Raw genomic sequence first — 21409 nt, forward strand, 5'->3', positions numbered from 1 at the left:
GGCTGCTGGGTCAGACTTATCGTCGGCGCGGCGTCTCCGCCGGCCGCGAGCAGTGAGCCATGATCCATCCGGCGGGTCTTCTGGATATCCTTCTGTTGCTGAATCGTCGCCGTTGGTAGCTTCCACATCCATGATAGTGGTCAACGGGTTTTCGCGGTGTTGGACAAGGTCGGCTCTCCCTGGACGCCAATCCTGACCACGCTGAGGCTTAGCTCGAGCACTGCGGCTCAGAGACGCCGCGAGCGTCCCTGCTGCATCGGTGGTGATCTTGACGTCGTCGTGGAAGGTTGCAGGTAGCATCCGTTGTCGTGCTCAGAATAGGGCCAAGAAGCGAGGAAGAACGCGTGAGACGCTGTAGCGTCTGCTGCTGATGCAGGAGCTCCAAACCACACGTCCGCACACGACGGTAGCTCCGAGTCTTGTAGAGATTATTCGGCCCCAGGAAGCGACCCAGGAAAGCGACGATGACGTTGAAGGCGAGCCGCAACCTAAGGCTGCCGATGTAGCTGCGGGCCTTGCTCTTGCGGAGCGCTTCTTTGCCGCTGAAGGTAACGCGGAAAAAGCGCTCCACCACATCTACAGCCTGCAGAACTTGCTTTCAGCAGCGCGATTCGGCAAGAAGAAGCAAAGCAAGATGACCGACTATTTTTCTTAGAGAAAATACTCGATTTCGCCACAACTAAAGTGCTGTTTTTTGTGTTTTGTGCTTAATTGGAAGTTCGTTTAATTCAAAGTTTTTTGCGGTCCCCGTGAACTTCGTATTAACGGGAGTCGACTGTATTTTGAACACAGCGATGTGATGCGCCTCTGCAAGTGCGCTTCTCCTAATAGAGACACAGTCACTGCTTGCCTTATCAGAAATATTTATTGCTGACAAATTTGAAACTACAGTGTTTGGCAGATGCTGTCAAGCAAGAGATTGAATCTGAAGGACGGTACATGCTGTGGAGGAAAAATGAGCATGGTAGGTGTCTCAGTCTTGCCCGCTGCCAAATGGTTGGCTCGTGCGGGCTGCAGCCTTTTGTTATCAGCAACAGCCTTTTGTTATCAGCAACAGCCACTCTGCTTCAAGAGTGCAAAAGGCCTTCCTGTCCGATACAGGCTCCCCAAGAAAGAGCAGGTGACACTTGATCTTTTCACTGACTGGCGCTGGGCATGGGATGCTGAACTGGAGGTGCTATGCCGCCAGGTTCATCTTTTTGTAGACGAAGGCTTTCCGCAAATGGCATTTTAAGACTCCACGAGCAGCCAAAATAAATACAACCCCAACCTGTATGGATCTTTACATTCAGATTAATTTAACAAAACCACAACACACCACATCGACATGTCGCAGGAAGACCATTGTAGCAATGACGTGCAAGATTCATCGCTGTGGAATTTGCGGGTCCGCACTGAACTTGTTTCATTCATGCTCGCATGGTTACACGTGAGTGAGAACAAACTCTGATGTCCTGCCAGCTGAAAGCCATTTTCTAAACTGCGTGTGTGTATTGTCAGCAGTCACCGACGCAAGGGCCAGTGGGCAAGGGCCAAAAATGAAGAGGTTTCATGGCTGCGAGGCACCGGAGTGCTGAGCAGCATGCAAGAAGAGATGCAGAGACATTTTAGACTGCAGCTCTTAGGCGGCCGTTCCTACGGCAACCGTTTGTGTAACCGAGCAAACGAGAAAGGATGAAAGAGCGAATGTGATGCATAGGAGGGGATAACAGACGAGAGGAGGAAAACGGAGGAGGAGTAGGATGATGCAGAGAAACCGTGAGGTGGAAAGCAAAGGAGGAGGGTATGGCAAAAGTGTGACATGAAATGCATAGTGTGGTGACGATGACTACAAGATAGTGCAGGAGTAGCACCCATTGTCTGGGAGGTCCGTCTGGGGCGCCTTCTGTGAATCGCGCCCATGCATCACCCACGCACGGTCTCTCGCGATCTTCAGATTAGCGTGGCAGTCACCCCACACTTCACTCCATTTTCAATATGCCGCACGAGACAGATTGTCCGCACCACCCAATATCTTGCGAAATCTAAGAACATATACAGCTGTGCTCAAGTTTTGCATTAGGGAGTATCATAATCTTTGGTAAATTTTTTAGGATGATTGAGAAGTGAAGACAACTTGTTCTAGCAGAAAGTTGGTTCCGAAGCTCAACACAACAGTCTGGTGTGATGATCAGCTGTTTAAACAACATATTGGTGGTATTGCTGCAGACATGCGGCTGGGCACGTTCCACATGTGATTTGATTGCAGCACACTGATTGCGGCATGGCACGTATCTATGCAGGCTAGTTTGGCTAGTTCCATTTCTACCCTTTCCCGAATAAAAAAATTACGGCAGAACCAATCTCACGATAATTGCCGATGGTACAGTGAAACCTCGTTAAACCATAGTTGGCCGGAGCTCGGAAAAAGTACATACTAAACGGTAGTACCGTTTAACCGAAATAGCATGAAATCGCCCACTTACCTGTCGAAAACAGAACTCGGAGAGAGTGCAATGTGAGGGGAAAAAACATTCAGTATTTATTCAGTTCGCGTGACAAAACTGTTATTTTCGTTTGATACCGCTGCGGCCTAGCACGACGACAGTGGCCTCAAACTTACTGAAGCTGCGTGCAAGCTTTTCAGCCAGGCGCCCCTTCTCGGCAAACACTCGCATGGCAGATTCCTCATTGGCATTACATACAGTCGCTGACCGTTTATTCGGACCTCACGGGGACTGCGGAAATGTCCGAATAAACAGGTGTCCGAAAAAGCAGATTAAGAAAAAAAAAAGAAAGAAATCCTTTATTTCCACGCGCTTATTCGGGCTTGGCAGTAGGCTTGAAGAAATCGTGAATGCGCCGTTGCATGCTGTTCTGTTTACGCGCAATCAAATAAGCCTGAATCTCGGAGAGGGTCGTACGGTCACTATAGGCGGCCGAAAGCACAGTCACTGCTTGTACTAGCTCTGCATGCGACGGCAGTGTAGCACATGGTGCGTCATCTTCCGACTCGGAGTCATTGTCCAGCAGTGCAGCAAAAACCTGACGAATGAGCTCACGGTCATCGAGTTCTGCACATGTCAGTACAGCATGTCACCACCTGTAAAACTGTCAAATGCAACGGTGTCCGGAATCGCAATGCAACTGCTGCGCAGGTCCCCGCAGAACATTTTCGGCGTCAGTAGGGAGCACATCGGAAGGCGACAAATCCTAGCCCTCCCAGCGCAGTCTGCGCAGGCACTGTCGGCGCCATTAGACACTTGATGCAATGTTTCCTTATGCCGCGTTGGATCACCGCAACAACGACACAGCACACAAAGCAAACACCACCACGCCGTCACGCCGACACCGGTCGCACAAACAAAAAACGTAGCTACTTGCAGCGTTGTGCACGAAGAAACAAACAAATCAGCTGCTGGATTGTCTTGACATGGCTTGCTAAGCTGAGACCAGAACTGCTGTAGCAACTCTATTGAACCAGGCAGAAACAATGATGATGAGCGGGGATTTCCAGTAGCGCCACTTCGTGGGGCAGCAAGGAGGTTCCGTTCAAAACAAAAATGGCGCTCAGCTAGTCGAACCATGCACCGGTCAGAGTCGATGCATGGTGCTCTTGATCGAGTTGGCTCAAGGAGTGTCCGAAAAACCAGACGAGAGGTTGCAAGGTGTCCGAACTTTCGGCAGTTGTTGTACATTATGGTCTATGGGGAGAATGGCGGTGCCGCGAAGCAGACCGAATAATCGAGCATGTCAGAATTTTTGGAGTCCGGAAAATCAGTCAGCGACTGTATTCTCCATGTACGCACGCAGTAGTGCTGCAGAAGTCCCGGGGCGCCTTTTTCATTGCCGGGTGCTGGAGTTTGGAATAATTTTCGTTTGGAATAGAGTTATCGCGCCCCTGTTCTCGTCGCGATAATTGCATTCATGAGGCTGACGTAATGCGCAGCTTATGCCACTGTCGGGTCTGAATCGCCCGCGCTGTCGCTTTTCGTGTCGTCCTCATCACTATCGCTAGTCGACACTTTGGCAACAACGGCAAAAAGTCGAACCTCGTAGCAGACATTTCTTCGCGGTCGCAGCAGCGCTGCCGAGCAACTTTTTCGCATTCCAAATGCCACACACTGTAGTCAACAGCAGATCCCTGTCGCATGCCAGCGCCAACTTCTTCGTGTCACGTTCGATAGCACGGACGATGTCTAATTTTTCTTCTATGCTGAGCACCCGGCGTCTTTTTTATCCGAGCTCCGGTATGACGCGAGTCCTCACTTGCATGATGCCATAACGCTCTCTGACATGGTGTCAAAATATGTTGATGTTGATGTGGCTTCACGCGCAAATGCACAGGGCGCTTGGAGGCCGTTGTTGCAATCTCTGAGGCTTGTTGTTCTGCTGGGCTGCTCAATGAAGATGACGCACCGCCGTGTTTGCACAATGAAAAGTTGAAACAGTATGTTTTAACCAATGTGTATGCAAAAAGCTGGTACGGTTTATGTGGATACAAAACACATTATGTTCAATGGCCGCTGAGTCTGGGATTTGACTTTACTACTTTTAAAACGAAACTACTGTTTAAGCGGGTACGGTTTAACAAGGTTTTACTGTAATGTGATTAGCAATCAAACAATGTAGCAACACACCATATGGCAGAAGTCACATTTATTTAAAATCTGTACTCATTCTGAGGCTTCCATTGCTTCGGCTATATGCGACATGCGTTGTCTCTAGTTAACGGCCCACTTTACAAGGGCACTCGCTTGCCAAAATCACCCATGAGCATGACGCCATGATGATGACTATATAACAACGATACAGTGACACTGGAATGATGAAGAAGGAATGACCACTGCATGACACTGACAGGATGACGATTCTGAAATGATTACGATGTTAAAACGATGACAGTATGATGACGATGGCATGATAACGACAGTGACAACCAGATCATGAAGCTAGAATGACGACGATGGCATAAGCCTAATGGTATGACAACAGATGCATGACATGACTGTCTGACTAGGCAGTGATGATGATGGCATAATCACAATTCAACAACTACAGTAACATTACGACAGCATAACGAAACAGGATGACGTCAGTGAAATGAAGGCCATATGATGACAGCACGATGGCCATGTGAAGAAGTTTCTGAAGGGATGACGATGGTAAAATCACAGTATGATAGCAATGGGGCATGACAACAGACAAAGTATTTACTAAGGTAATTGCAAATAGAATCAGGAACACCTTAGACTTCTGTCAACCAAAGGACCAGGCAGGATTCCGTAAAGGCTACTCAACAATAGACCATATTCACACTATCAATCAAGTGATAGAGAAATGTGCAGAATATAAGCAACCGTTGTATATAGCTTTCATTGATTACGAGAAAGCGTTTGATTCAGTCGAAACCTCAGCAGTCATGGAGGCATTACGGAATCAGGGTGTAGATGAGCCATATGTAAAAATACTGGAAGATATCTATAGCGGCTCCACAGCCACCGTAGTCCTCCATAAAGCAAGCAACAAAATCCCAATAAAGAAAGGCGTCAGGCAGGGAGATACGATATCTCCAATGCTATTCACAGCGTGCTTACAGGAGGTATTCAGAGACCTGGATTGGGAAGAATTGGGGATAAGAGTTAATGGAGAATACCTTAGTAACTTGCGATTCGCTGATGATATTGCCTTGCTTAGTAACTCAGGGGACCAATTGCAATGCATGCTCACTGACCTGGAGAGGCAAAGCAGAAGAGTGGGTCTAAAAATTAATATGCAGAAAACTAAAGTAATGCTTAACAGTCTCGGGAGAGAACAGCAATTTACAGTAGGCAGCGAGGCACTGGAAATCGTAAGGGAATACATCTACTTAGGGCAGGTAGTGACGGCGGATCCGGATCATGAGACGGAAATAATCAGAAGAATAAGAATGGGCTGGAGTGCGTTTGGCAGGCATTCCCAAATCATGAACAGCAGGTTGCCGTTATCCCTCAAGAGAAAAGTATATAATAGCTGTGTCTTACCAGTACTCACCTACGGGGCAGAAACCTGGAGGCTTACGAAAAGGGTTCTACTCAAATTGAGGACGATGCAACGAGCTATGGAAAGAAGAATGATAGGTGTAACGTTAAGGGATAAGAAAAGAGCAGATTGGGTGAGGGAACAAACGCGAGTTAATGACATCTTAGTTGAAATCAAGAAAAAGAAATGGGCATGGGCAGGACATGTAATGAGGAGGGAAGATAACCGATGGTCATTAAGGGTTACGGACTGGATCCCAAGGGAAGGGAAGCGTAGCAGAGGGCGGCAGAAAGTTAGGTGGGCGGATGAGATTAAGAAGTTTGCAGGGACGGCATGGCCACAATTAGTACATGACCGGGGTTGTTGGAGAAGTATGGGAGAGGCCTTTGCCCTGCAGTGGGCGTAACCAGGCTGATGATGATGATGATGATGACAACAGTGGTATGACGACGCCCATGTGATGACAGTGGTGTGATGGGGGCGGCATGACAAGAGTCAGATCTGACAATGAATGGTCTGATGTAAGGACCACGACAGCATGACAACTGTATGACAACAACATAATGACATATGGAATGACAGTAGGATGATGATTAGTGTATGATGACGATGGGATTGAAGACTGTTTGACGAAGACGGCATGATGGTAGCATGTTGGCAACATGAGAAGAGTCGGATGAAAAAGCTGGAGTGACGATGATTCAACGACCACGACTGCGTCACGCCGATGGTATTACAATGAATGCATGGCAACTGCTGGAATGACGATGATTCAACGACCATGATGGCATCATGACCATCAGTGCATGAGTAAAAGCTTGTTAATTCAAACCGCAAGGGGAAGCCACCTCAATTCGAATTAACGAAAGTTCAAACTAACGAATGTGAAGAAGAACAGCAGAAAACTGTGATTGGGAAGCAGTAGGGCATGTCAACATTTTTTTTTTTTAATTTGGTGATTGCAGTTTGCCTTTTTTCTTTGAAGGTGACAGATTTTTGCTCTGTCAAGCGAATCTGGTGGAAGGCCTCCCCTTTGCCTTCTTTGTAACTGAAGAAGAGACGGGTGGCATTCTATTTGGCCATGACTTCCGCAGCAGAGGGCTGCACTGGTGCTTCGTCCTCCTCTTCGTCACTGGCACTGACAGGTTCTGAGCTTCTTAGCTGAGAAATTGTCTTCATCTGTAAGTGCACCACACACTACTGCACTCGATGTCCACATCAATGCAGTCCGCAAAGCAGACGTCTTCCAAAACATCTGCCATGGGGGCGGTGACGCCATGTTTGAGTGCAGATGACTCGTTAGCTTACATTGCTTCCATGCCGAAGCTGCAGTGGCGATTGCAATTTGCTTTTGTAACCACTGTCATTTGCTCCCAAGCACACACAACCATATGTAGCGCACTTGGGAGCATCACTCGATAGTTGTTGCATAAAATAACTTGTTGCAACATGTGGGGCCGATAAAAGGATTTAAAAATTTTGACGATACCCTGGTGAGTGCACCACACACTACTGCACTCGATGTCCACATCAATGCAGTCCGCAAAGCAGACGTCTTCCAAAACGTCTGCCATGGGGGCAGTGATGCCATGTTTGAGTGCAGATGACTCGTTAGCTTGCATTGCTTCCATGCCGAAGCTGCAGTGGCGATTGCAATTTGCTTTCGTAACCACTGTCATTTGCTCCCAAGCACACACAACCATGTGTAGCGCACTCAGGAGCATCACTCGGTAATTGTTGCATAAAATAACTTTTTGCAACATGTGGGGCCGATAAAAGGATTTTAAAATTTTGACGATACCCTGGTCCATGGGCTGCAGCGCCGTTGTTGTGTTTGCTGGAAGGAAGACCAGCCCAATGGCCTTTGTCTCAACCTCGACCTTATGAGCCAAACAGTTTTCTACAAGAAGCAGGACTTTGCAGCCACAGTGTTCGAACTTCTTGTCGATCTTCGTTAGCCACTGTGCGAACAATTCCCTTGCCATCCAGGCCTTTCTGTTGGCTGCATAGTCCGCTGGGAGGGACCAGGTGTTCTTGAAGCAATGAGAACTTCTTGATTTGCCAGTCACGAACAGTGGCAACTTTTCAGTCCCAATCATATTCACTGCAACCATCACAGTTATTCTTTCTTTACTTCTTTTCCCTCCCGTGCACTTGTCGGCTTTATACTGTAGCCTTGAAGCACCAAGGAGTGCCAAACTTCACACGTCTCCATGTTCATGGCCTTCGTTTCTCCCAACATAGCATGGAAAACAAGGTTGTAACACTTGCGAAAATGGTGCAGCCATCCATCTGAAGCAGTGAAGTGAAGCTGCAGAGTGAAATCCAATGCCTTCACCAGTATGAAGGGCTGCTCAGTGGTATGTCCTGCGCATGCGTTTCCTTAATCCAAATGAGAAGTGTTTCTCGAGGTTGCGATACTTTGCGATCTGCAACCTCTTTCTTTCGCTGGCAACTTCTGCCTCTAAGGTGCCTTCAATAGCCCTCTTATTTTTTGTGTAAATGGATAGCATGTTTTTTGGTATTGCTTGCTTCTTTGTGATTTCTTGCTTCGACAAAAGTCCAGCGTCCACTTCCTGCAGTCTTGCAGTCCACTTTTCTCTTGGGAGTGCTTTGGCACGGCGGGCGGGCGGGCTGAAAACGCCTGAAGTAGGAAAAGAGTGCTAATCACATTAAAAATGTGCCGAAAGCACATTGACATACGCGAGCCGCACTGCAGTCGTGCATTTGTGTGGCAGGGATTTTCAGGGTTAGTGGTAAAGACCATTCCGTTCCACAACGCAACTTGCAGCATTAGTTGGCAAAGAATAGGTCAAATTTTGTTCATTTGACACGCCCTTGGAGAAGCAAATCAGTAAGTTCTCACTTTTCAGTCTCAAAAAACTGTCAGAGACATGTGAAAATCTTGGATAAGGTTCAGATGATATATTTTATATTTCAAATTATGAATATGTCAAACTATATTGCAATCCAATTCAAGTTCGATATATCCGGGATCGACTGTACTGCTTTCTGGATTAAGATACCATAACCTTCAAACCGACAGACTCAGAAGGTTGTAACAGGCAACCGAAGTAATTAGAAGTGACTTGGGGAAATCGAACTTAGCCCCACTTGTTATATAGGCAGCCCTTGGTATAACGAACACAGACGTCACAAATTATCAGATATAACGAAGTAAGTCTGAAATGTCTCTTGCTTATAAATCAACATGCAACAAATATGTGCTCGTAACGAATACTGGATATAGCGAAGGTATTCTTGCGTAGAATGCAACTTCATTACAATGTGTTTCAACTCTGTAAGCAGAACTGGTCACTCCATTTCCCGATTAAATTTTTGAAAGTGCATTCATTGCTATCATGCACACTGCACTGTGCCAACTCGAGGGTGCTTAATGTTCTTCCAGAATGTCAATGAACTTATCTGCCTGGAGCGCCCGGACTGGCAGTCAATCATGGCTTATGTGACGTCCATCTACAAACACTTTGAGACCTGAGAGACTGGAAAGGATCACAGCCGTTGTAGTACTTCTGCCAAAGGATTGCACACGCACATTGACAGTGGACACTTGGTCCAAATTTTAGTGGTGTTAAACTGTGTTCTTGTTTGCTGCTTCTCCAGTACAAGTTTACATTTGCATGTCAGTGTTTTGGCAAAGGAACATGCAAACTGCTGCCATGTTCCATGTTCAGAGTTCGGTGTCACAGCATTTCTTGAGCTCTTTTGTATCGTGGTGTCAGTTCTGACGGATAGCCCAGTAAGTGCTCTCCAAGACCAGTGTTGAGAATGTGTGTGGCAATCTTTAATATTGTTCTCAGAATCGCTCAAATTGTCCATTTTGATAAAAACGCCAAAGAAAGCATTTTGGCTGTTTATTTTATTCTCAGGATTAGTGCCAGTGCTGTAGGGACACGCATGCCCAATTTTATTTCGTGAGCATTGTAGAATGTGATCTATATCCACTTAATGCCCAATTGCAGTTACAACTTGAAAGTGCAAAGGGACTCTACCTATTTTGCTGTTTCGTTGGCAGGGAGCTTTCATTGTTGTTCTTTTCAAAGTATTTTGTTCCATTTCATTTTTCCTGACCATGAGAGAGTGGCCGCATGAAACATAGCTGGTGCGGCTCACATCCAGTATTCACTGCCTTCGCGGGTAGGACATAAGAGCAGCTGTTGTTTCACGTAATTCATACCACATAATTTTTAACTTGCATTTTGTGTATGTTTGCCTCACTGGCATGAAGTTTACAACTCTTGTGTGTGTGTGTGTGTGCATGTCGGTTAGACGTGCTGCTTTTCTGCCCTCACACTTTATTTTTGTTTGTGTTATGCATTGCTTGCATATACAGGCAGCCTGCATCATTGTCACATGCTTCATCTATTTATGAGACCATCCTTATTATTATTGATAATTCTGCTGCTTATAAAATTATAAATGTTGGTGTCACATGTACTGCTATACCTTGAATGTCGCTACTGCAATGCTGGTGTGATGCTGATGTCATTGACATTACTTGCGATCTATGAAATATTCAAGTGTCAGTAAGGCTGATTTGTTTGGTTATTGTTGTAAAATCAGTGAACTTATTCAATGCAAGTCTGTAAAAAGCAGTTCTATATTTTATGCAGCTGCTAAAACCCCATTTCTTAATTTTTTCTTCTCTTTTTCCTAACGTTGCGACTCTATCTTTATTTTGAGGAAAAATAGTTATCGATAGTTTTCTAGTCTTGCAGTGTTTACTTTGTTTACTGTTGGTCATTGCTTTCTTTGTTTATTCATTATTCAAAGACCTGTGAATTTTGGGGAAGCACATTGTTGTGAAAATGTCAAAAAGGAGAAGATGAAAAGCTGCTCAAGGCCACCATGAGAAGCACCTTCATGGCACTCCTGATTTCAGTGCATGATGGTGTTTTTATTGCTTTACACGCTGCACGACATTGGCAGCAGTCCATTGAAGATGAGCTTAAGATTAACTTTTTTTGCTTAAATACACATGTGTAAACAAACATAAAAATACCTGTGTACATGCAGCAGTGCAAGAGGAATGTTTTGATCGCTGAAAGAAGGGAATAGTCCCAAACTGTTGATTTCTTGGCCATATTAAACTGTAGGCACCTAACACAGCTATCGCTATGGTTAGGGAGCTTGTGAAACAGTTTTATTTTGTAGCTCCTTAGTTCGAACAACTGTTCCTGTTTCAAAATTTTTTCATACATACGGAAGCATGAAAATTATTTGTAAAGACATCCGAGAAATGATTCCCTGGTTAAGTTCTTTTGTTTACTTTCCTGTCTACAATGTCGTAGAGGTTGAAAGATCAGCTGTCGGCTACACCGCTGTTTTTGAGTGTAGCTTGATAAATCTCCGGTTTATCATAAAGTGTGTGTCGTGCTGTAGTTGGCAAAGAACAGTTCAGGGGCTTCATTGATGACATTCTGAAGTTAATGTGGTATTTTTTATAATTTGTCATCAGTGACACAAGGTTGTCAGCTCACCACTGTGGGAACACTAACTCGTGGCTTCTTAAGCCCTTTGCCACAGTAGCAGGACAGATTAACTGAACATGACATTTAGCAGCTGTGCGTATATGCACCATGGGTCCATTTTGAAAAATATCTGGGAAATCATAAACGCTCCTGTGAACCAGATCACATTTTGGAGGATTACGTAGCCCTTGGGGAAGATTTCAGATGCAAGCAACAATGTGGACATTATATTTTGAATTTCGTTGACTCACACGAGTAAGTTTGTTGATCACAGGCACAGTTATAACTGATAGAGAAATGCAGATGATAGTGTAACAGTAGTGAATTCCCATTTTCTGCTAGTTTTTATGGAAGAAAGTTTAGCTAATATAAAAATTTTGCTATAAAGGGTCATAATTGTTCTTGTAACTTGTTTTCAATGGACTCAAATTGGAGCTGGTACATGCATAATAAGGCTTTGTAATAGCACATGTTCCCCTTGGTGCACTATTTCCAGTGCGTAATGTAAATGAGGGGTGTTCAGAAGACTGTGGCTGCTGCTGGCATTCATTAATAAGACAAGCGATACCGCACATGTCATCACCATAAAAAAATGTAGCCATTTCCATGCTTCCCTTTTTAGAATGAGATGTAACAATCATTTGTCGCTTTGCTGCATTGAAATTGCATTGGATTACATTCTGGGAGGTGATATATTGGAATAATGCTCTAAATGGCGCAAAACCAGTGTTTTTTGGGGGTTTCTCAGAATTGGCAAACATTTTACTGGCAGACGCTTCACCATGCATTTAGGTTAAAACTGAAAAGCTCAGTTATATCTTCAACCCAGTGCACTTTGACTGAAGAAGGTTATAGTTAAACAAGTATCAGAGGAGTGTTCTGCTGTGCTGTCTTGAACTGAAGTGGTCACATTCAGGTGTACTTTTGCTTGTGTTGACGCTCTTTTGAGGCCCATTGTCCCAGGGCTGTTATCTTGTGGTCTAGTCATGTGTGGAAATTTTTGTGTATACATCTCTCATCATATGCATAGTCAACAGAACCATTATTTTCTTTTTTTTTTTTAATGCTGCCAACTCATCAGGGTGTCCCTTATGAAGACAGGTGCACATTTTTTACAGCACTCTTCCCCTCAAAAAAAAGAAAAAAAAGGGCGAGCATTTCTTATTGTGTGTTGTTGGGATGCTATGGCAGTGTTACCAGCTCTTTCAAAGCATCAAATTTCACTATCAGCCCTTCAGGAAGAGTTGGTAATAGCAAGGTGCCTGGTATACAGGTAGTGCTTCCAATGTCCTTTCTGTATTATTATATTGTTTGTGGCAGAGCCTGAGTTCATTTTTATTACTGTGTTTTGCTACAGAGAATGTTGTGGGACTACATGAGTGTGTTGTTCAAACAAGGGTGCGTATCAAATGGCAAATGCCTTGACTGTAGCAGTAGTTTGAGTGCTCTGGCTGCCTTAGTAAGCAGTTACAGCCAGCATTCAAGTCTCGGAGAAGATTAAGAGCCATTCTGCACAGATTTAGCATGTCTGCACAACCCACACACACAGTAACCTTTCTTTTTCTGTATGACAAAAAAAAAAAAAAAAAAAAGCTGCATGCCCAGGAAGTTGTGGTTACCTGCCAGCATTACTGCTGCCATCATAAAATTTGCTGCTTTTTCCAAGCAGTTTTTTTGTGAGAGTTGAAAACAGTTCAGGCAGTACACATAGTGGCATTATTTTAGTTTTAAAGAATTTGTGGAAGTGCATGAGTAGCTGTGCTTAGCTTCTTGACGTTCACCTCACAGCTTGTTTTATTGTACAATGAGGGAAATTGAAGCATCTTATAAAGGAAAGAACAGAATTGCAGAAATATATGGTACTTAGTGTGAAGTTTGATGGGCTCTTAATTAAGCCTCTTACTGGGAACAAGAGTAATTGTCCTGCCTTATGTGCATTTTGTCTGATTTCTACAACTATCCTTTAGGAAAAGTATTTACCTCATACCTCGAGAGTGCACAGTCCATGTGCCATTGTTTTCGTTCCTTTCAGTATATATATATTTTTTTACTGCAGTTAAAGTGTTTCAACTCATGTTTATGCTGCCTAGATGGCTATTGTGGTGGGGTGTTTTCTTTCATTTCTTTTTCTGATGTATAAGGTTTGGTGCAACTTGTGATCTAGTCACCTAAGGGACTACGAAACATTCTTTTTTTTTTGTAATCATTGAAGCTCCTTTATAATAGAAAATTTTATATTAAAGGGCAACTCTGGCATTTTTTAATGATGTTAGGATGTTGCCATCTTCAAATGGCATTGACAGTCCTGTCATCAGCAGGGTGGTTCAATTTGCTTAGAAATTCATCAATAATTTTAAATAGGCAATAAATGAGATACTGAAACCGAAACGAGTAGGTGCTTTGCGGGATGTCACAATGAGTCACTGATGTCATATCCTACACTACCATAATGTAAACATGCAGAATGCGTGCTAAACGCACAGTACATGTGACGCTAATGCCAAAGAAGAACTCTTGATGGTGTCTGGCTACACAGGGAGCTTTTACAGAGTTTCTGAACTAGACAGCGGCGATTAAAGCGACGATTTCAGCGATAGTGGCAGTGTAGTCTCTGATGTCACAAACACAAGGTGGCCAGTAGAAAGTCATGAATTGAAAACGCAACCAATCTTTAAAATTCAATTTTTTGGTCTTTAAAATTCAATAATATTCCATTGAGATCAGTGGACATAAAAAAATCGCCGGAGTTGCCCTTTAAGGAGACACAAGCATTGGGGCCCTCTATCAAAGATTCTCTAATAGGTGTGACTTTACTGACAAATAATTGACCATTTCTTGTTGCAATTATTGTTTCATACTTTAGTATAGTTAAATCGGTCACAGAGCCAACCTTTGAGCTTATGTCCTAATGATTTTCTCCTGCTTCGTAAAACTAAATGTGCCAGGTCTAATGGCGACATGAAAAATTAGGTGTATCCTCAAATTGCTGCACAGGATCACGAATCCTCAGCAGCCTTATGCCTCATAAGCATTGAACATGATCGGGATGGACTTATATGTCCCCATGTCACTGTATTTACACTGGAAAATGTTTATCTTGCAAGGCACCTTACTGCATGCCAAGTTGTAGCAAATGCCTGGGAGGATTGCCGAGCCTGTAATCGGAGTAAGCTTTGGTGTACAAGTGGGTTTTGCCTGCATAAACGCAGGATATAGTTGTACCAATGATACCAGGTGAGCTGTATGACATTCATCATGAACCACAGGTATTTTCACAGTTCCAAGTGTTTGCTTGTTGTGTTCATTGGAACCAATTGGCCATCTAGGCCTGCTGATGTCAGTTCATTGGTCCAACCAATATCAGGCTACTTGGACTTGGCAATGTTAGATAGCCTGTGATAATTGTGCACCCGTAGGTAAAAGTATATGGATCATAGGCTCGTGCAAAAAACTAGAGCTATTTGCATTTCAGACGCACAAGCTGAAATTGACCGAGTGCACTGGAAAGTTTACAATGCCCAGTTCTGACCAATCCTCAGTTTCAAGTTAAATTCATAGACAGGGAAGAAAATCACCTTTATTGCGGAATTGCTGGTCTGATAGTTTTGCTTAGCGGAGTATGATCCCAGTTTCCATCAGCCATTTGAATACAATTTACTAATACAAACCACATACTTGTCCTTACCACACATGCAAATTCTGTTTCTGAGTGCTCAAGTTAACAGTATTCTTTTTCATTTTGTCTGAAGCAAACTTAGGAATATTCACAATTCTGAAGTTTTGCTGGTGACGCTATTATGACATGGCTTCAACTGTACAGTTGTTTGTAAAAAACTGCACACCTATTTTCACCATTAGTATTAGCAAATGCAGTTCTTTATTTCTTATCTGTGCTGCCTACACTTTGATTGTTCTACAAGCTGTTCGGCTTGATTTGTGGTGGCCACTTTTGTCAAACTTGGCATAGCAGCTAAGACTGGGTAGGACATGATCTCAGTGCAACTTCTACAGTTATACCAGAAGACATGAATAAGCTTTAAACACGCACTCAGATTTCACTTGTGTCAAAAATAACCATGCTTTGGACATGGTTGAACAGCTTTTCGGGTAGATGAACATATAAAGTGAGCTTCACGGTTTGGTTCGTTTTCTGGAATCTGCAAAAGGATAGACAGTTGGGCGAGTTGATACGGTAACATGATCTTGGCTTGTAGCGCGAAGTGAACACGGACACAGAAAGGAGCAGACAGGACGAGCGCTCATCCTGTCTGCTCCTTTCTGTGTCCATGTTCACTTCGCGCTACAAGCCATGATCATGTTTCTGGAATCTGGACATTTGTAGAAAAAGTGCACTGTTGCTAATCTTAGAAAAAAAAAAGGCTGTTTAAGGCAGTTTAACTATAACTTGGATAACAAGAGATAAATTAATGTAACCAATAATATGGCTTTAGGATATGTCTGGATGACCAGTGGCTCTTCAAGACATATATACCAGTAATTTAAAGGCATGAAAACTATGTAGAGGATCGATGTAATTTTTTTTTTTACATGGTAGCGTTATTTATAGAAGTTAATTGCTTGTGTCAAATGGTGTGCGCTTGCGAGGCTGTTAACGTGTGCCACAGCAGGGAAGCCATGATGTTGAGCAGAGTGGACGGTGGAGCTAGCCCTTTATTAGGCAGAGATGACCACAATAATTGCAGCTGGGCTGAGTGGCCTGGATGCATTCTCTTCTTTCCAGTGGCTGGTGCTTGAAGTGAGATTGATCGTGTGCTAGATGTGCATCTGCTTTTCGCTGTATTTAGGAGCCCTGCCAAGGTGTGCACCTAGCTTGTGCAAAAAGGTATTATACCTATATTTCTCATGAAATTTGAAGTGACAGATGGCAGCCAGTAGGATAATTACTTTCATTAGAAAGATGTTCCAAAGATTGTCATCCTGCTTTGTCTTGTGTTCTTGTTCGTGCATTATTTTTGTACTTATAAACATGTTTTGTGTGTGCAGGCTCTTATACCAATATTTGTAGAAAAAGCATGGGTTCTTTGGCTCAAGAAAATTCGTGGGCCTTTTTTCTTTTTTGTACATTTGATAAGTGTGCACAGTTTGCTGTGTACATTAGTGCTTTATAAGAACAGACTGGAGGATTGTACTCTGCAAGTTGTGTAACCATTTGTACAGTTTCTTATTGTCAGCTTTTTATACTTAAATGTGTGATAAACTGAATTATAGTGCGTGAAGGTTTGATAAAGACATACCACATGAATATTATGGTCTGCTGGCCTCATTAAAAAAAAATTGCATGCTCAGCCGTATAGTTGTGTGCGTGCAACCTCGCTCGGCAGGTTGCTTTTTTCCCCCTGCAAGAAATCAAGGTTACAGAATTCTGGGATGACGGTGATGCTCCATTTTCCAGGTATAACGCGAAAGAGGAGTTTAGACGCCTTAAAGAACAAAAAAAAAAGAAAAACGCGAACTCGGGATAAGCAATAAAGTCGCATGCGTGCCTTAGACTAAGGCATGCATGCCTTAGAAACGGCCTTAGAATAAGGCCGTTTGGCTTGGCCCTGCTGGCGCAGTAGCCGATTGCGACATCTCGAAGCGTTCTGGCGCGAGAATCCACGTGCCGAGGCGAGTGCCCCAATGCTCGCGCGGCAGAATAGCTGCGCTTGCGCAGTGTGGCCGCAGGGACGCGCATCGCCGCACTGGATCGGGTCGCGAGAGCTCGAACCCTTTCCGCCGTCGCCCCCTATTCCCCCCCGTAGCGGTTGAGTATGCGCTAATCACGGACTGTCCCCCGACGTTCCTCCCGTTTTCTGCGGCTTTGGTTGCCGGAGCAACGCAAGTCTCGAGGGTCAGAATTGGGGCATGTGTTGGGAAAAGGTGGAAATACGTTACATTTTGTGCATAGTCCTGGTTCTTATTGTCACGAGTTAGAAAAATCGCTTGTACATCGTGGTTGAGTTTCTAGCGCGCGCGCTTGTTTCTACGCGAAAAAAACTGATGCAAAGTAGAAAATGCACTTTGAAAGAGCGGGAAAGTAAAATACGCGCACGGACTCTCTTCATACTTACGCATTGTATGGGAGATAAAAGAAATTCAATTTATCTTTCTAGCCAAAAACAAACAAAAAGGAAAGTGACAAACTGGTTTTTGACAGAAACATTAAAAATGGGCCTTTTCTGGGTAACCTCCTTCATGTTCTTCGTAACAACAAATTCCTCGGGATTCTTTCTGCGAGTACTTTGCCACTTTCTGAAGGTCCAGCAAAATATAAAGTCCTATTAATATTGTCACAAGCTGTCATGAACCACGCCTGCCGCGCAGACAGATGAAAGAAAGAAGAGGACGACGTTAGCCAAGCTGCCGCGAGACCGCTCTTCAACAACCGCGCCTATCAACCAGCTTCATCCGGTTTTGCATTAAACACCTCGTGTGTAACATTTGGTGGAGGTGCGGGGTAACTCCCACGACCTACAACGGAGCCACCAGCACAAGAGCTACGCCGAAGCCGTCGTCCTCTTCTTTCTTTCATCTGTCTGCGCGGCAGGCGTGGTTCATGACAGCTTGCGACAATTTAAGATTTAAGAAATTTAAGATTGTAGGGACACCCCATGGGATTGTCCTTACCTGAACATGCCCTATATTGGTATTGCGGAACGTATACGTGCTAACATCGTTTAAGTATATAACATAGGACGGGCGCTCGACGTACCGTATGAAGACACGTCGCTAGAAAAAATACAGACGTGTCATCACCACTCGTGCACGTTAGCCGAGTGCACGCTGATCGGTGATAAGTTTTTCGCCCACGCTGTGTCGGTTCTATGCGGTCACTGCGTAGTAGAATCGGTCCATTTCCAGCGCACGCGTCCTCTGAACGTATTTAATCAACGCCACTATTAGAATGGGATTGGTGCAGTGTAATCAGACGCAAGCGGTTATCGCTTGGCCAGTGAGTTTTCATTTCCCTGCCCGACCAGTCTCTTTCCTCCTTGACCGCTGCCAATACATCTCCTTGGTTATATTGAAGGCAATAGACAGTTTTCGTTAAGCGTGTTTAGCGTAATAGCGGTATATATCGAAGTGCGCATGCACAAAACGCTAAACGACTCGGACAGTTTAGCACACGGACACTCGGGCTCAACGTTACCATCTGCGTGGTTTACGAAGTTTACTTAGAAAATGGCGGTGGTTCCGGCCGCCCGCTTCGAACTGAATTTGGCGTTGTTTTCGTCGAATTCACTTCGTGGCAAGTGACTGTATACGGCTTTCGCTTAGTGTCAGGCCGCTTCGAGTATTTTGGATAACCTTGAGTTTTCGAGATCGCTTCTCGTTTCGAACGCGTCCAAGCCTAACAAGAGAAACTTACTAAAAGGGTATCATAAGAAGCCAACAAACACCGACACCGAGGACAACATAGCGGAAATTACTTGTGCTTAATAAATGATATAAACAAACGATAAATTATTGGAAATGAAAGTGGATGAAAAAACAAATTGCCGCAGGTGGAGACCGAACCCACAAGCTTCGCATTTCGCGTGCGATGCTCTACCAATTGAGCTATACCGCGGCGCTGTTTCCCCATCCACTTTCTTGGGTATTTGTTTCATAGTAGAACCCTCGGAGTGTTAGTCAGCGCCACCAGTGGTGGCGCTGGCTAACAAGGGCTTCAAAGGGCTTCAAAGAGGTCAGTGATTCCTTAATCGACCGCAGGGCAGATATCGTAACATTCTAACATCTCTAATGGATGGATGGATGTTATGAGCGTCCCCTTTGGAACGGGGCGGTGGGTTGCGCCACCAAGCTCTTGCTACTATGCTGCCTAATATCCTACCTAGGTTAACCAATAAAAAAAAAAAGACTATGAACTACCACGTCCAAATTTTCTGATCCCCTATTGCGAACTGTGCTTTTGTACGTCTCCGTCTTTTGTCGTTTCCCTACTTCCACCAATCCTCTAATCGCCTCTTAATAATGTCTATTGCGGACCTGTTTGCTTTACCACTGCTCCCGCTGAACCCAAGGGCTTAAAGGAGGCCGGTGGTGCCTAAGTCGACCGCTGGGTAGACGTCTTCACATGCTAATAAGATATGCTCCGTCGTTTCCCTAGGTTTACCGCAGCAAGCACATGCTTCTTCCTCCTTCTTATATCTCGCTTTATAGGTGCGTGTTCTGAGGCATCCCGATCTCGCTTCGAAAAGTAATGAGCTTCCCTTTGAGTTATCATAAATGGTTTCTTTCCTGATTTCGTTTTTCTTCTTAATTAGTTACTCATGGCAGGTTTCTTTTCCATTGCCGCCACCCATGAGATTAATTCAGCCTCTCTGACTTTCCGCTTGACCTTCTTTGTTGCTGTGTTGCCCACCCCACAGGCCGCATACTTGCTGGTAAGCTTCCTAGTTCTTCTCCTCCACTGTGAATCAGTTTTGCCTGTACAGATACCTGAACACTCTCCCAGCCCATTTACTTTCTTTCGCGCCACCTTTCGAGATAGGCGCGACGACGGCATATGGCTTCCGAGATCGAAGGATTTCGGAGGCTATGGTAGACAGCTTGTACTATTCGCTGCAAATCACCGGACATGGAAAGTACGACTATAACGCGCTCATGGCTTTCATTGGGCTGCATCTCGCACTTTCCGGATACACGCATATATAGAATTACTTATGTGCACTATATATGCAAAATTCAAAGCCTAATGGAATAGCGTCCCGCACGTAAACTACGCTATCACGCCATACTAAAACTCAATTTCTGCTGTGCTCGTTAGCAGAACGGTAACTCTCAACCCCGCTATTACGCTGACGTTAAACTAAAACTGTGTAAAGTATTTGCTGACTTCACACGGATGTGGCATATCTGGTATCTGGCTATCTTGTAACCACTTTCAGGAAAAAAGGGAGCAACCGTATCGGCGCTAAAGAAGACAAGGTTGACCAGGTTGACCTAGTGAGCGTGAAATACGATTCGGATGAGATGCGAAATGAGCGAATATGGACATGACAAAACAAAAATATAGCGCCTGTCTCTCTCTCTCTCTGTCTCTCTCTCTCTCTCTCTCTCTCTCTATATATATATATATATATATATATATAAACACAGTATACGAGTATACCAATAATTTGTACCACCAAGCACTTCGACCTTGTCTGTGGCTTCGACACCTTCGTTGTCCTTTCTCTCTCTCTCTTTTTTTTTTGCGGCTTGATCTTTTATAGCTTTTCATAACACGAAGCTTCCAATGACCGATAAGCTGAATCGAGGGGCTTTGATTTTTTAGCAGTAGACACAACCGCATGATGCCGACAGACAAGCCAAAGAAAGCGTACGGGAAGTCAGCTGTGTTTTTTTAACTGAAATGTAGACATGATGAGGTAATGGGAAATGCAAGTGGACGCAAAAAGAACCACGCACCTTTGTATCGCTCTACGTTACTTTCCTCTCGTAGTCGGGCAGTTACCGACGGTTCAGTCTTTCCGTCCAATTCTATGCGACCACATTTATCTTCTGGTTAGGTTTTGTTTGCCGCGCGGGATGCAAAATAACTTCTTGCCTTCCTCTGTCTGATCTCGGCACGCACCCGCACAGCAACAAGGCATTTCGTTCCTTCGCATCCTAGGTCATACTGGGCTATTCAGCGAGCTCATAACGAACTAAAATAAATAATCTCCACAAACTTCGGCCATCAACATTAATGCGCGTGAGTGAAATACTGTCACAGCTCGACACACGCACTTGTATACTTTCTATCGCACCTTTGTATCGTTGTAGGTTACTTGCCTCGCATAGTCGTGTAATTACCGACGAGAAGACGCACCGCTTTCTAGGAGTGATAATAGATCGAGACCTTTCCTGGAGTCCTCATATCTCCTACCTAAAAAGGAAATTAGTCATGATAACCCACGTGCTCAGATTCC

At 44.4% G+C, this 21409-nt stretch overlaps 1 protein-coding gene across 4 annotated transcripts in view; it reads left to right on the forward strand.

Moving 5' to 3' along the window:
- LOC142575191 (cytospin-A-like) overlaps window positions 1-16755 on the forward strand; it is a 148229-nt gene extending 131474 nt beyond the window's left edge. For all 4 annotated transcript variants that reach the window (XM_075684317.1, XM_075684316.1, XM_075684315.1 and 1 more), the window contains one exon: window positions 9410-16755. In XM_075684317.1, coding sequence (XP_075540432.1) covers window positions 9410-9499 — 90 coding nt within the window. In that variant the 3' untranslated portion in view covers window positions 9500-16755. The remainder of the gene's footprint in view (window positions 1-9409) is intronic.
- Window positions 16756-21409: the final 4654 nt, after the last annotated feature.

Source organism: Dermacentor variabilis, chromosome 3, assembly GCF_050947875.1.
Source record: "Dermacentor variabilis isolate Ectoservices chromosome 3, ASM5094787v1, whole genome shotgun sequence".
In the NCBI taxonomy this organism is placed as follows: domain Eukaryota; kingdom Metazoa; phylum Arthropoda; class Arachnida; order Ixodida; family Ixodidae; genus Dermacentor; species Dermacentor variabilis.